This window comes from Thunnus albacares, chromosome 19, assembly GCF_914725855.1.
Source record: "Thunnus albacares chromosome 19, fThuAlb1.1, whole genome shotgun sequence".
In the NCBI taxonomy this organism is placed as follows: domain Eukaryota; kingdom Metazoa; phylum Chordata; class Actinopteri; order Scombriformes; family Scombridae; genus Thunnus; species Thunnus albacares.
The window spans coordinates 17,305,164-17,321,033 of NC_058124.1; the positions used below are offsets into that span (position 1 = coordinate 17,305,164).

The 15,870-nt window shown below is 39.9% G+C and overlaps 1 protein-coding gene across 1 annotated transcript; it reads right to left on the reverse strand.

Annotated features, from left to right (window-relative positions):
- Positions 1-1,600: 1,600 nt before the first annotated feature.
- laptm4b (lysosomal protein transmembrane 4 beta) lies at positions 1,601-15,671 on the reverse strand. Its single transcript, XM_044336298.1, has 7 exons — positions 15,342-15,671; positions 13,572-13,689; positions 11,341-11,414; positions 11,121-11,243; positions 10,555-10,653; positions 8,441-8,536; positions 1,601-3,906 (listed from the first exon to the last, which is right to left on the reverse strand). The coding sequence occupies exons 1-7, from the start codon at positions 15,432-15,434 to the stop codon at positions 3,832-3,834; spliced, it is 678 nt and encodes a 225-aa protein (XP_044192233.1). The 5' UTR covers positions 15,435-15,671; the 3' UTR covers positions 1,601-3,831.
- Positions 15,672-15,870: the final 199 nt, after the last annotated feature.

The following is a 15,870-nucleotide window of genomic DNA, read 5'->3' on the forward strand; positions in this document are numbered from 1 at the left end:
CATTGTGTGTGTGTCATTGTGTTACTTATGGATGGAGAACCACTGCTCTAAGGGGATGTTAAAGTCTCTCTAATCTTTATTTTTTTAGTTTTAGGTATTAGTATACAGTGAGTTATTTTTTTAAAGGGCTTCGGGGTAAAATGTTTGTGAAGTAAAATATCAAAGGAGAATAGTGAATTCTATCTAGGTCACAAAACTGAAAACTACATGTCCTCTTTCATATCTCTCCTTTTTGCAGCTGATGTTATTGTACAACCCTCTTTCCGCATCCAACAAGCATTTCAACAAGAAAAGAGACAGAATGTGACCCACTTGTGTTTTTTTTTTTCCCCCCTTCTGGCCTGTCCCAGTGGGAGAAAGTAGGTGAGTGTGTCTGTCTAGTAGCCTACTGTCAGACCAAAGGTAATGCCAGCCTCCATTTTGAGGCAGGCAGCTAAATCCTTGCTGATCTGGCAGCTTGTTCGTCCCCACTGGTTGAGGGGGAGGATGCTGAACCTCTGAGGGCAGCAGGATGCATCCACATCAGGCTGACTCCCATTTTCTGAACAGTCATACTCTTGACTTTTATTAGTCTGTATGGTAATATAATCCAAAAGTGGTTTAATAACACGGTCTAATAACAAAGTTTAAAGCTGTTGCTGGTTTTATGTGCAGAGAAAGAGCAGAATTTGTAGGGACTTTTGGTTATATACCGACCTGGCACTGAATCAATCCAGTCAGCCCTCAGTCGGCCACTGTGCTCAGTTTCCGCCTGTTAAGCATTTAATTATTGTTGACTGATGTTTCCCCAAGATGCCAACTCTGCTATCACAAGACACAGTGCACTGTAATTTGAATAGGATGAGCATGACGTTGGATTCAGCCAGCTCTAAAAAAAAAAAAAAAAACATACTTCCATGTGAGAAAGACTGTAAAACACAGTTCAGGTGCAGCATTTTGGCACATTTACACTCACACTAAACCCCAAATTTCAGTTTTTCTTGGGTCTGTGCCTCCAATTGAGTCTTTCTCATGCAAGATATGTCGAGATTTAATTTCAGTAAATAATGAAATAAATGATGGCTGAAGTCCATCTAGCTGCTTCGGTTTCAGGGTCCTCACATTGTACATGCCGGCTCACTGTCACATGGTATCATGGTTCACTGGGATACTCGAATACAGTAGAAATGTCTGCTGTGAAAAGACTCTATGCTGTCAATGTGAGAATGAAACATATTTACTTAAAATGTTAAAAGGTCTCTTTAAAACTTATAAACTTCTGTGTACATTATGAAATAAGAGATACGACCAAAACCATGAAGCAAAATACAACTAGAATGGAAACTGCATTTACATGAAAAAAGATGGAGAAATATCTTCATTATGAAAAATTAACATATGTACCTCAAATTGTTTTATGTAATATAGATAGAAGAAAGTGAATTAATGTTGTTGTCTGTTCTTTTTGTGCTTATATTTCTCTATTCATAAAATGTTATCTTTGAGCTTATATTGCCATAATATATATTTCTTTTTTACAATTTTTTGAGATGACAATGAAAAAGCTTGAGTGCAAAACAAACAAACAAGTGACTCAGTGAATAAATATAGCAGACTTCAGTTGATTTTGTTGGGTTTTTTTTATTCAGAATTGAAGACATGAGCTCATGCAGATCCAACAACAGGATGTGTGTGAATGGAAAGCGATGAAAAACAGTCTTGAGTGATTCGAATAAAATGGGTCATCAGCCAGATCACGGGTTCAGATACAAGACATTTCCTCCTTCGACTATACGAGCATCTCAAACAGCTCTGCAGCTTTTCTGTCTCATCGCACAAACACTGACGTCGAGACACTCACTTCTGTATTGTGTGTTTTTTGTTTTTTTTTAAGCTCGTGTCATCCGGACAAGAGCGGCTGATGACTTTACCGTGTTACAGATGAACAAAACACAAACACGTCAGTCTTCAGCGAGCTCACACTGACTTTAAAGTGCAATTTTCATTTTTCGGATTTTGTTGGATTTGCAAAAGCAAAAGCGTACATAATTCACACAAGGACAACAATGAAAGGGGGCCGACAAATGGCTACATTATCAACTACAGTATTAGTATCAAATGGAGTACTACTTCATGGTATTATCCAGGTCTAAAGAGTCGTTGGATGCACTGTTGCATAGTCTGAATGTTTCTTTTTTTCTGTTGGTAGCAGATACTACTTGGGAATAGTTGGAAACGATGGGATTAAGCATATCTAATATTATTTATTCCGTTATTAATTCTCATAATGCTCGACTGATTGCCTAAACAGGCAAAACACAAGCATCTGGTTAACTAGCTTCATATACTGTATATTGATTTTGTGCTACTATGCTAAACTAAATCAATGCTTTAGATCCCATCCAATCGTTAATCTGAGAAAAAAAAAAAAAAAGGTCACCAGCACAGGAAATATCTCGACATGATATCACTGTATGTGCAAAAGAAACGTTACTACATATAAAGGAGTTATGTCATAAGGTCGGGCAAGCACACACACACATACACACACACACACAGTGTCTGCACGTACAGCAGCATGTCACACCGTCTTTATAGGAAAATGCCCTCAGTCCAGCTAAGTTAGCTCAACTAAAAAGATCACAATATACCACCATGATCCTTGTAGAAAAAAGAAAAAAATAATAATCATAAAGACACAGTCGATGCTATTGCAGCTGCAACTCGTTTGGGAACACAAGACAGACGTCTCAACCGAAACATTTTCACACACACTAACGTTCACACATTTTTTTTTAGATTTCATGTATTGCCTCGATGTACGTCTGGAATCTGTAGAGTGCAAATGTGTAAAACAATTAGGTTTGTGATTAAGTGCTTCACTGGATGATTACAAACGAATGCCAGTCGTTCTTAACTTTTTGAGATCTTGGAACAGGAAGGCAAACTGGATTAAAAATCGGAGGGTGAACCACGGTTTTCACTGGCAGTTGATGGGTTACAGGTTTACAGACGGTGTGTTAAGCAGATACAAAAGGAAGACGTACTTGTTATTGGTCAAGGAACCCTTTTCAGCATGATTTCCTGCAGGACAAGCTACATCAATACAACAGATGATATTTTATCACAACAGGTCACCCTTTTTCCTAATCGCTTCTTTTTTTCTCTCAGTTTTTTTTTTTAAACTGTTATACAAAAAAGTCATACAAAAATACCCCGACGTTACATTCAAAGAAGGAATTTTTCAACTTCTGAAAAAAAAAGTGCTCTTGCATAACTGATCGTGTATGTCGCTTTTTTCCTTCTCACTCTCTCTGTCTCTATCTCTCTTCAGGTAGTTTGTTTCTAGACAAAGACCACGAGGGAGATTCACAGTATTGAGGGGGTGCGGGGAGGGGGTGTTAACAGTTGGTGGCCAGACCGCTGCACGATTCACTCAAAGAAAAGTGCAAATTAAGTTGGGACAGAGTGTTCAGCGTGCAAGAGTTTAGACGCTGCCAGGGGGGAGACAGCAGCTGCCAAGAGGGGAGGGTTGGAGGTGGTGGTGGTGGCGGCGGTGAGGAGGGGGGAGCAGTTGGAAGTTGCTGCGATAATGTCCTTGGAGGAGGACAGAGGAGAGGAGAGGGGAGGATGATACGTCACAACAACGAGGGGCGGCGGTTGGGCAAGATTGATAGAAATACTGGCTCCGGGTCTCCCTAATCTAATCTTAATTGTGGGTAGAGTCACGAATCCGGGCTGAAACCAGCCTCTAACACGTTGTTGTGTCTTGTTTTTCAACGTGTTCCGGCCATTGTGGGAAGTGTTGGGGAGGCGGGTGGCGGGGTGTTTGGGATCCATAGAAGACGTTTCTCATGCCTCCATATACTGAGGCGGGGGCTCCTTCGGTGGGATGGCGATGGCCTCCTCGTACGGTGGCAGCAGAACCTGAAACGTAGCAGAAAAAAAAGTGTTGCTCAGTCTCGACTCGTAGAGCTAATATGTCTTCATCTATTCTGCTGAACGGCCTTTAAGGAGTCACGTGGTTTCAGTTTGACAGTTTTAAACTGTAAATCGTGCACATGTGAGCTAGAAACATTCACCTAAATATATCGGTTCCTTGGACTGGATTGGAGTTATTGGTATCTTGTCAAAACATACCCATCTGATTTTTTGTGCTTCTGAGTTTCTTATTCACTGTCATTATAAAATGTGTTTTTTCCGCCATTAGCTACATTCATACATACATTATTGGTCGAGGTGGATCATCCACTCAGTTTTAGGTGCTAAAGCGAATCCCTGAACTCATGTTACTTTACATAAAAATTGCCCTAAAGACACAGATTTAGGAAAAAGAGCACAGATCAGTGCATCCCAAGATATTTTATGAGAAATTTTGTGCAACATAATAATGTAATCTGAGACAAGGCCCACTTACTTGCTTTTTGGTGCTTTCTACTACATCTCATGGTCTCCTTCGGCAAAATGAGCTGGCTCAGATGTCATCAAGTGTTGAACCTCAGTTACGTGATAAAAAACGGTCACTCCACACTGATGATGACACTTAAGTCTGCTCCATTAACTGAAGAAGCCTGTGAGATGTGATTGAAAGCTCCAAAAAGCTAACAGGGGGACCTTTGAGCTGTTCTTTTCAACTTTTCACACAGATTTTCTTTAAAAATACTCAGTAGCTCTGCATTCTATATAGGAAAACACTCAATTTCTCTCTATTTTACTCTAAATAAAGGCAGAAATTTAGATTTTTTAAAGATTTTTTTTTTTTTAGAATAACGTGGCGGACAGTAAATATAATGCACTCTTAAGCAAATAGATTCAGTGATTTCAGTCAGTCTTAGCCACTGCTGCAGGTTTCCTCTCCATCTTTTGTGCCCTTTTACTCCATCCCTACATAAAGCATGACTAGCTGCGAGGATAACATCTACACACAGGCTTCTCTCTATCAGAGGTCTTTCTCTGTAAATGGTGTTATAAAACCAGCTCTGCTGCTAATTCAGGGGGGGAGAAAGAGAGAGAGAGAGAGAGAGAGAGAGAGAGAGAGAGAGAGAGAGAGAGAGAGAGAGAGAGAGAGAGAGAGAGAGAGAGAGAGAGAGAGAGAGAGAGAGAGAGAGAGAGAGAGAGAGAGAGAGAGAGAGAGAGAGAGAGAGAGAGAGAGAGAGAGAGAGAGAGGGAGAGAGTGAGATAGAGAGAATATGCTCCGAGGGGATGGAATTGTGAAGCGGCCAGGGAGGCCCGGCGAACACATCACAGCGGGGATTTGAAATGAAGCGGACAAGCAGACAATTATGTAACATGTCCAGAAGAAGAGAGGAGGGCGGACAGAGATATATAGAGAGGAGAGAGGGAGGAGGGAAAAAAAAAAGAGAGAGAGAGAGAGAGAGAGAGAGAGAGAGACCCGACCCCTGTGCATTTTAATGGCATTTATATAAAAGCACACAGATAAGCAGCTGGGTACTTGATGTTCGAGGCTTTAAAAAGCCATTTAGACACACTGCTGGCTCTCTAATAGTAAAAATAGATGGAGCACTCGATTCATTCAGAGCGGTGTGTGTGTGTGTGTGTGTGTGTGTGTGTGTGTGTGTGTGAGAGAATGCAGTGTTAAAACCATGTGGTCACTATTCATACCAATATCAGAGCTGTTATAAACCAATGCGCTATAAATATTTGTTGCATTTAAATAATAGCCGTCCCCTGATACATTTCTAATTAAAATTCACAAAGCTTGTGCTGTGGCTTTCATTTTGACCTAGTTGCCTCAGCTGTTTGCTTCATTTTGTTTCCTAATTCGTTTGAATAAATATCTGATTTTCTGGTATCCTTTTATCCATAAACACACACACACTCACTTTGTTTCCATTTGATTAATGACTCACAGTCTGTATTTTATTCATTTGTATTATTTGTTCAATAATAGATAATTATTCTTACAAGCTGTGTGTAAATGATTCCACCCAAAAGACATTTCCTATGATATGCTCTTAAACTTCTTTTGTTTCATGTTGTGTTTGTTAACCAGGTAACATGATGAATATGTATTGAGTTGAAACAACAATTTCACCAGAGCTTATGCCAATTTTAATTGTCACAGAAAGGAGGGTTTAATAATACACAATAACTGCAGAATTTCAAGCTGCAAATGCTTCACAAATCAGCTTTAAGATATATTTAAACTGGCACTAAAATGGAGCGAATGGGAGCACAGTGGACAAAGTGTGGAGAACAATCTGCAAACTATTTACATTTTTTTTTAAGTCATGAACTTGTGGCCTGAAGTCTTTCTTTTCATAACTTAAAGTTTCCTTGCGAAATCAATCCAAAGACAGCAATACTGAGAGTGATCCCTGAAGACTGTAGACATTGATATTTGCTGAATATTGTGTTGGTTATAGTAAGGAAATGCTTGACTGCATATCGGCTTAGTGAGGATATTTCTACAGGAGAACAGACAAGCAGAGAGGAAGTGTAGGAAATGAAATTACCTTTAAACTCAGTTCACACAAAAACAAATGGTCCCAACTTACTGCATATAGTTTCTTAGGCCTATGAAATTAAGTGAAACCAAATGTTTATGTTAAGGCATAATGTAATTTATTGTGGCTCCATTTCTTTTTCCTCTTATATACTATTTTCAATGACTTTCTTTCTGTTTTCTGCTTTATCCTGCAACTTCATTTGTAAGTTAATTTTTGCAAATTTCTAAAAGCAATTAAACTTGAACATGTAATATATAAAAATATAGATATATAAAGGAGGTATTTCTAAACCAAGTGTATTCTCTCAACATTTGATTGAGGAAAACAAGCAGGAAACATATCTATCACATCTGCAGTGGACAAAACTGACTCACACTAATCCAATATTTGCTAAAACGCCATGTGATACACTAATGGATCCGTTCCTGTCTGCGGGATCTGTTTCATAAGGTGAAAAACGTGTCAGCAGTGTGAACCGGAGGCTACGTCACCACAAGGACAAAATGACAGACAGATGAAGGGCTACGTATTGAGACGACAGCGGGTGTGAAACAGATTAGTGTCTTATGCATGAGTGTGGAGGATTACAGCAAACAGACAAATGGAAACAGTGACTACGCTAAAGCCGCTCAGAAACCCCATGAGTCAACGCTGAAGGGGACAAGCGGGGATGGAGGACACCCGGCCGGCCAATCACACCTCAGAATGACCTACAGCACCTACTGTACTGCTACCCACAGCACCGGTGTCACTTCACTGGCCGTCAGGAAACTGAGACAAACTGCACGGTGACAACACGCAGCCATTTAAACAGCTCAAAAACAGAACTTTGGCCCTGAGCAATTTCACTATTGTACTAAAATCTACAATACAAACTATTTAGATGAAATTTAAGGGTTGCTATTAACATGTGTAGGATTCTAACTTTAACAAACAATTATCTAACATAAACATAAAATCTGTGCAGCTGCAGGTTCTCAATCACCTTAAATACAACCTAATTTCTAATTTTAATTCACGAATGTTTAAAATACTACACATACCTATACACAGTATGTAGGAACTGCGACATGGTAGATTATTCCTGTTATTTACTAAGTTGTAGTGATTTTACAGCAGGACCAAACTAACCTGAACCCCCTTGGAAAAGTTATTGGACAGTTATTTGAAATGACCACAACACATCGAGACATGATGAAAAGTTTATCTAAAATATGATTCTGCCATAAACAGTTTCTAAAGAAACTTTTTGGAAATTTGTTCTATATACACTGTAAACAAACAGTACACTTCCAAGTTACAGCCTATGTCTGCTCATATTTTCTCTTTTCTTTTTTTAAACAGACAATAAAAACAAATAAAATCATCTGTGATACTTTTGTCTCATTGGTATGTGGCTTTTATGATTTTTTTTTTTTTAAGTCAACTTTATTAGCCTTTTTTAACTGGGGAAATGATTGAATAGCAAATGATTCCTGTCTTCCTGTGTGATGTGGATTCATTTAACTGCTCAAGTCTGAGGTTGAGGTTAATGAGGTTCTTGACTACTTTGAAAATTAACTTCCTGTTTATATTTCAGGATCTAAACTGCTGCTCTAAACACAAACGTATGTACATGTAATGCCTAAATCCTTACCTTGTACATTTAGTGGTATTGACTCATTGAACTGCAATAACATGCAAAAGTAAATATAGCCTATATTTTAGTATTTCTGAATAAAATCTCATCTTTGTGTTAATGTACCAAGCATCTGTGTTAATGTACCAAGCATCTGTGTTAATGTACCAAGCAGGCGGATGAAAACGACTTTTCAAAGCCTTTATCGGAATTACTTAGCTTAGCTTATATAATGAATCGAGAGCTTGTAAGCCAAAAGAGTAAAAAAAAAAATCAATGCTGTGCCAAAGCAATTATATTATTATCCCGAGGTGGAGGGGTTGTCAGTGTGTCCTTGAGGTGAGGGGGTTGGATAGTGGATGTGGGGACTCACCGTGGTGTCGTTGGTGGTGACATAAACCAGGACCTCTGTGGTGCCCCTGCCGCTCACGTATCTGTAGCAGTTCCACACGCAGCCAATCAGGTAGGCCTGTGCCCGGGAGATGAAAACAAAGAAACACACAATGACCTTCAGCAACACTGTCACCACTTTTCATTATTACTGATGGTGCTCGCTATGATGCCATCCATTCATCAAGGTTAGGCATGCGGACAGCAGAGATGCATCATCACAACTTGATGTATTCTACTGTGAAAATATAAAGATTTTACGTGTCGACATTTTCCCGTACGGTGTTGCCCTTTTGGTTCTTTAGCCAAGGCAACTTATCAGGCATCTCTTGCCTCAGCAAGGCTTCGGCTGCTCTGAGGTTTAGGTTTGTCTGACTTGGCAGGGGAACAGGAGGTTCATTGTGTATGTGTGTGAGTAGCGTGCTGAGTCGATACCTCTGCCAGCAGGCAACAGTAAGAGCAACCAACCAACCAGCAAGCCAGTCGGCCTGCTAGTCAATCACTATACCATCTGCTGAGTCTCACTGAGATACAAACTCTAAACTGAGGTCAACTCAACCGGTGCGCACCACTCTGCACACATCTGCACTTGTATAACAACATATTAGAGATATTCTACATATTCATTCTATCTTCGAGAAAAGGTCCAAATATTTATTCTGTCCCTGACTTCAAAATAACCTTTTTATTTGTGGGTGTTTGACCATCTTGTCCATTTACATTCATAAATGGTAAACACATTTATATAGCACCTTTCTAGTCTTCCAACTACTCAAAGTGCTTTACACTACATGCCACATTCATCCATTCTCACACACACTGTCATACACTAATGGCAAAGACTGCCATGGAAAGTGCCAACCTGCTCATCATTCACACACCGATGGCGCAGCCTTCGGGAGCAATTTGGGGTTCAGTATCTTCCCCAAGGACATTTCAACCATGCAGACTGTAGGAGCCAGGGATCGAACCGTCAATCTTCTGATTAGCCGACGACCTGCTCTACCTCCTGAGCCACAGCCGCCCGTCATATTGTCTCTTTTTATTCATCCAACCATGTATTCATCTACATCCCAGTATCTACTGCATCCCTCTCTCTTCTCTCTCCAGCTCTCCCTTCTCCTGTCTGTCTCTGTCATTTATGCCAAGTGCATTCAACTGGAGGATGCTGGCTTCAGCAGGAACTTCAGCAGGTGTTGCCACTGTGCTGAGAGCTCGATGCATCCTTCAGGTTTGATATCTGGCCCTGGTCCAGGGGACTGACCCAACTATCATCACTAAATGACAACAGTACACTTTAAGTGAATCCCATCACTGAAAAAGAGGATGGACTGCTCGTTTTTTCCAAATTTCAGATTAATGTTTTGACGCAGCACAAACATAACATATTTGTTTTCATTAACAGATCATAAACGTGGACTTTTAAAGCAATAAGCTGTTTAACTACCAAAATATTCTGCGCAACAAAGCTCTGTGTCTGAGAGATGACATTTATAACTCCTGTCTGTGAGTCGCGCAGTGTGTCTTCCAGTGGCTGCTTCTGTTCATAAAACCCCAGCTCTGTCTCTGGATATCTGCCGAGAACATTTCCAATCTGAGCTTAGAGGAGAAACAAGTTGATTTGATTGTACAGATGACTGCAACTTCATGTCCCATCTTGTCCCAGAGCCCCAGAGCGTAGCTGCGCCTGGAGAATCATCCATGCATTAAGGGGGAATTAGCTTGACAGTAGTTGGTTTCCTGTTGTCCCTGACCCGCTGCTCTCTGACTGTGTGATAATCTCATGTAGAACATTGATAATGGAAACGTTCATGCTGGAGGATTCATTATACATGCCATATGGTTTATAATTCTAAGAGATGAGCACAGTGTGAGACTTAATTGGCTTAATCACATGGCAATATGATGAATAAATCTGTAAAAAAAAAAAGGCGACTTCTGTACAACTGTGAGTGAGCAATGTTCACTGACTGTGTAGAATCTGAAACTATGTGTTGCATGTACAGTTCACGCTGTTATATTTTAGATTCAGTGGATGTTTTCAGTTTAATTAAGGCTTTAAAAAAGGCTAAAGATTTGCTGAGAGAGACTCTGTACCTTGAAGGAGAGGATGCAGCCAATGAAGAGAAGAACTGCAAAAACTAGGCACATGTTGTTGGTGGACATGATGTCCTCTTTGTAAGGGAATGTCCCTGGCTGGAGGAGGGCAGAAGAGGTAAAGAGAGAGAGACACATGAATATAAATAAATGCAAGGTGTGAAGCAAAAAAAAAAAAAAATCAGTGAAGAGAGGAATGTGAGGTTAAAGTAGGTAAGTGGCCTTTTTCTTTAAAATCAGACTCAAAACTTGACCTTTGAGTGCTTAACATCCAAGGAGTCTAAAATGGACACCTAATCTACATAACTAAGACCAGTGTTCATGCCTGAGTGGCCTGTTTTTTTTCTTCCACCAAACGCCTCTTGTTTAGCAGCGTTACTCAACAGATGCTCTGGAGAAGCACTAATCCCTGAATCTGTCTTATGGTTAAGCAATTATCACAAGCTTCATGAGCTACTCCTTGATCTGAAATGGTTTTGTATTCAACTAAAACATTTTGTCTTTCCATTAAGAACAAAATAGGGGGTATGAAGAAAGTCATTTAGATGTAGGGAAACAGTCCTCACCAGCTGCTGGAGGTAGTCCTGCACGGTGTTGGGGTAAACCACCACGCTAATGGCTACCAGTGTGTTAAGGGCAAAGTCGAAGATTTGGTAGCAGAAGAATGGAATGATCCAAGCAGCGTGTTGCTATTTGGGAGAGATTGAAAACAGATGAGGAAAAGATGAAAACAACTTAAGGATGATTTTTATACATATATCTTTCTCATTTCTACTGTTTATTTACCTTGTAAGCACCGTATGTTGCCATGCCGCATATAAGAATCATGAGTAGTGATATTGCAGTGGCTATGCAGATATCTGTAAAGGGAAAACAGAACAATGTGAGAACAGTTAATCTAGTTTACCGGTGAAGAACGGAGGCAAACATGTAATTTCACTGGAACCTTGGAATCCACTGACGTAATCCAAAAGTCTTTATAGGGATGAAGCACCTTAAGTAACCTCACTATTTTTAGCACACAATCTGCGTCGGACAAAAAAAACATGATCAGCACGTGGGGTGATTGTTATGCAAGAGGTGCTAAATGTGATGAAACGTAACATCCCTCTCACGTTCACATTACAGCTATCAAAACTTGACTGATGAGACACTTGTCAGTGTCACTGCAGGAGTCCGCTCACGGGGAGCCGCTGACGTCTGGCTCAGGCAGGACATGTGCTGTTTGTTAAAAGTCCCAGATCACTATGCACTATTGGCAGTTACTGAACTTGGTATTCAGAATCAGTACTGACTGTGAAACAAAGGAATCAATGTATCCCTGCTAGAGTTTGACCAGCAGTGTTAGTGGCTCAGGACTTTTACTAAAAACAAGCTCACAACAAACTGAGTGAAACTTCATCATCACAACTGTTGGTGTGCCCTTACACTCGGCAACAGTGATTATGACAGTAGTGATACTGTGTTAAGACCCAGGAAATGATGATACCCTGCCATCTTTAATCCATTGCCACACACACACACACACACACAACAAAGACACATATGTTAAACCTACAATGCAGATCATTTACATATAAATGAACTTCCGTTACATTCAAGCCCTTTGCCAAACGAGTTCAAACAAAGCTGATAAATCTCTCAGTTTTTAATCTGGTGTCGGGTTTGACATTCTTGCGCTGGCTGGGCTTGATGGGCAGAGCATGCGCACTAAAGACTTCCGCTGGGCAAGCCGCCTAACTTCAGGTTAGCCCTCTGCTAACTTGAATAGGGATAAAATAATTTAATCGTGCGGCTCTTCTAGACTTTCCAAATGCTATCAAACCCAATGGATCAAATTCTGACAGTGAAACGAGTCACTTCGTGGAGGTTGTGTGACGTTAAAACAATTCATCCACCATTTTACAGCCACAACAGAACTGACAGAGAAGGCTACGGCGGAGTCTATGACATAAGTACGAATCGACAGTGTTTTTGTAATTACTCTCACTGCCAGAAGGGGGAGACAAAAGTCCTGCACTCCAGCTTTAACACTTTATATATACAATACACGTATAAATGCACTGCAACTCCTCATCCTACACATGTCATCCACACATCTGAGCTTTAATTTCATTATTTCTATGCATATGAACCTTGGTACTTTTGACACCTGACTATTACAAAACCACGACACCAGCTTGTCTCCTTCCTTTCCCCACTTTTGCACAATCTTTGACTGATTCTGTACTAGTAACAACCGAGCGGAGGAGTCAGTCAAGATGGCCGTTTTAATCTGACGGAGAATTAGAGCAGTCGTTTTTAATCAGAGTGGCCAGTGACAGCGTCTGTGGCGCTCCAGAGGCGACCGTGACGATGATAGCCGCTGGAGGGGAGGCACTGAAAATACACATGCACTCTGATTTGTTCTCTATGTAGCCTGGCCGACTCAGCTATGTCTGTGCTGAGAGCAGCACTCTGGGAAAAGAGGTGATGGGCAAAAAAGGAGAGGAGGTTTTTGAGCTGCGCATACACATGGGGGCTACAAGGACTGATCGTTTGAGTGAGCGCTCTCTGGCAGAGCTGGGAGATACATCAAAATAATATTGTTACGGAGCCACGAAACTTGTTTGTCTGCTCCCGGTTTAACTTGAAATCCACATTAAATTAAATATGTGTGAAATGACCTATGATCACATGAAATACTAACACTGGAGGCACTGAGGCAAAAATATTGTGTTTTTTGATGTCAGTTGAATCCGTTCTGGAAAAAGATAAATGCACTAAAATATGAGTTATTGTAAATGTATTTGACATTAGAGAAATTGTTGTCTGTCCATTACCAAAACCATAAACTTAGAGACAACCTACACAGCAAATTAATATAGATACATCCTGAATGGGTTGTTGAATGACTGTGGACATCTGGAACTGTCCTTTAGACGACACATTGCTTCACTGAGGGCGTTTAACATAATCTATTATACAATTTATAACAAGTCCTGACACGTAACAATGAGGGGATTAGTTGCACTCACTTGCATCGTCCATGACATCGATGTCAGTTCCCAGCTCGGAGCTGGTAAGGTGGTAGCGGTACTGAATTGGGTCATTGAGAGCCGACAACAAGATGAGTAGGACGACCGCATTGATGAGCTGCAGGAAAATAAAAATCAATATTAAATGTCAAAGTAAAGTCACTCATTCGTTGATTCTTAGATCATCCTTTGGCAGTGGTACAAAGATGTTGACAAAATAATGAAGTGGACTATTTCTAGGTGTAATATGGAAGTGATGGATATGAGAAAAAGGATTTGACTAACTATTAATTTACACACTACTAATTAAGGGTATGGGTTATATTGCTGATTAATCTTTTAGTCTATAAAATATCATTCAACAGCCCAAAATCTAAAGATAATCCTTTAAGAAAAACTGAAACACTCACATTTCAGATTATAGAAATCAGCACATATTTGTCATATTTCCTCGGTAAATTACTTCAAAATGTATCACAACTGTTGTTAATTAAAATTTCTGTTGATTACAATTGATTAATTGACTAGTTGTTTTAACTCTAATGGACAGGTTCAGTGCAGCATATGTCCAACCAGCATGATAAGAAAAAAATATCTGTTTTATCTGTCAGGGTTTTCATCTATGTGTACAACATCTTGTGGAGGTATTTGTCGCTTTATTTCTGGCCTCCTTGGCTCGATCTGACGACGTATACTTGATTAGTAGTAGGGTCAAACAGAGACTGGCACAAACACTTAGTAAAGGTCAGGGATTTACCAGGATTACTGTACTATGTTTAAAACTTTAGGTTATCCCGTAGGTGCAGTAAAAACAGACGCAAACTCTATATTTAACTTGGAATCTGGTACAAATGTAGGACAAATCAAATGGAAAAGGTTAGCAAGATTATCATTTCAGCACAACAAAAAGTGTAACGGTTTACTATGAAGGAAGGCACAATCACAAATTATGCTAATTAAATATAAAGTCTGTAAACATACCAACTTCACTTCACCTCCACTTATCATTCCAATTCATATTGTGTATATTCTGTATCTTTGTCTGCCCTGCACTGTGTAGATGTTTAGATTTTTTTTAACTGCTAACTGTACATATATATCCTGTTAACACACATACATAGTTTACTTACATTCTACTTTATATCTGTGTCTACATTGGTATTCATACTTCTATTTATATTCTGCTTTTTTTGCACACACAGTTGTTTATAATGTCAATATGCATGCACATAGTCTTAATACTTCTATCTATATTCTGCTTTTTTTTGCACACAGTTTTTATCATGTCAATATGCAAGCACATAGTCCACCCCCACTACACAGAAATGTTAATGACTGCCCCTCTCTTACACTTTTATGTTTGTGTTCATTGTGTTTACTGCTTTTTCTGTTGACATCTGGACCACACTGAATTCATTGTACTTTCTACTTGGCGAATGAATCTGATGTGTTATTTGATTAAAAAAACATATATAGTATATCAAAATAGCCAAAATAGAGCCCCTAAATTGAAATGCTGGTGATAAATTAGCACATCTTGTTGGTTAAATGCGTTAAATTGATCCATAAACCGATGGCATCCTCAAAAAAAGAAAAGGCAAACCAAAAATGAGTCGAAAACAAACAAAAAAAACAGCAGTTAGTAGCTAGCAAGCTAAAGCTGGAAAACTCAACCTGACATTTATAAAAACATTTTAACCGCATGTTCCACACATTTAGCCATATTTGTGTGTTTGACATGACATTTTTTTTAAAAAAAACCTGACTTACCATGTACCATATTCCCAGGATAATGGTGCCCGTCCGTACATGGCAGCAGAGGCAGCAGCTCGTCGAGTACCACCGGTCCCACGGCGAAATCATTGTTTATCCCTGCTGAGAAGTGTCGAGCTATTTCATGAATGCTGCCCGGAAATGTTTTATTCAAGACTCATATGTCCTTAAAAACGAAAAGAAGAAGAAGGTGGTGGTGGTGGTGGTGGTTGGGGGAGTCGTTGGCGTCCTCGGTGCTAGGACCGCCACATCTAGCGTCTGTTTAACACGGTGCTCGTCTGTTTCTGAGAGTCGGTCGGTTGGTCGGTGAACGGAGAGAGAGAGAGAGAGAGAGAGAGAGAGAGAGCCGTTAATCTGGCTCATCCCGGAGTCACGTGACCGCAGGAGGGATTTTGACCGTTGCTTCATAATCGCAGAATATTCCAGTTCAAATCTGATCTGATGCTGCTTTTCCTTCAGATCACAAGCTTTTAAACTGTTTTTTTTACGAGCAGTTTCTTATTGGGAGAAAATCGATAGTTTTACT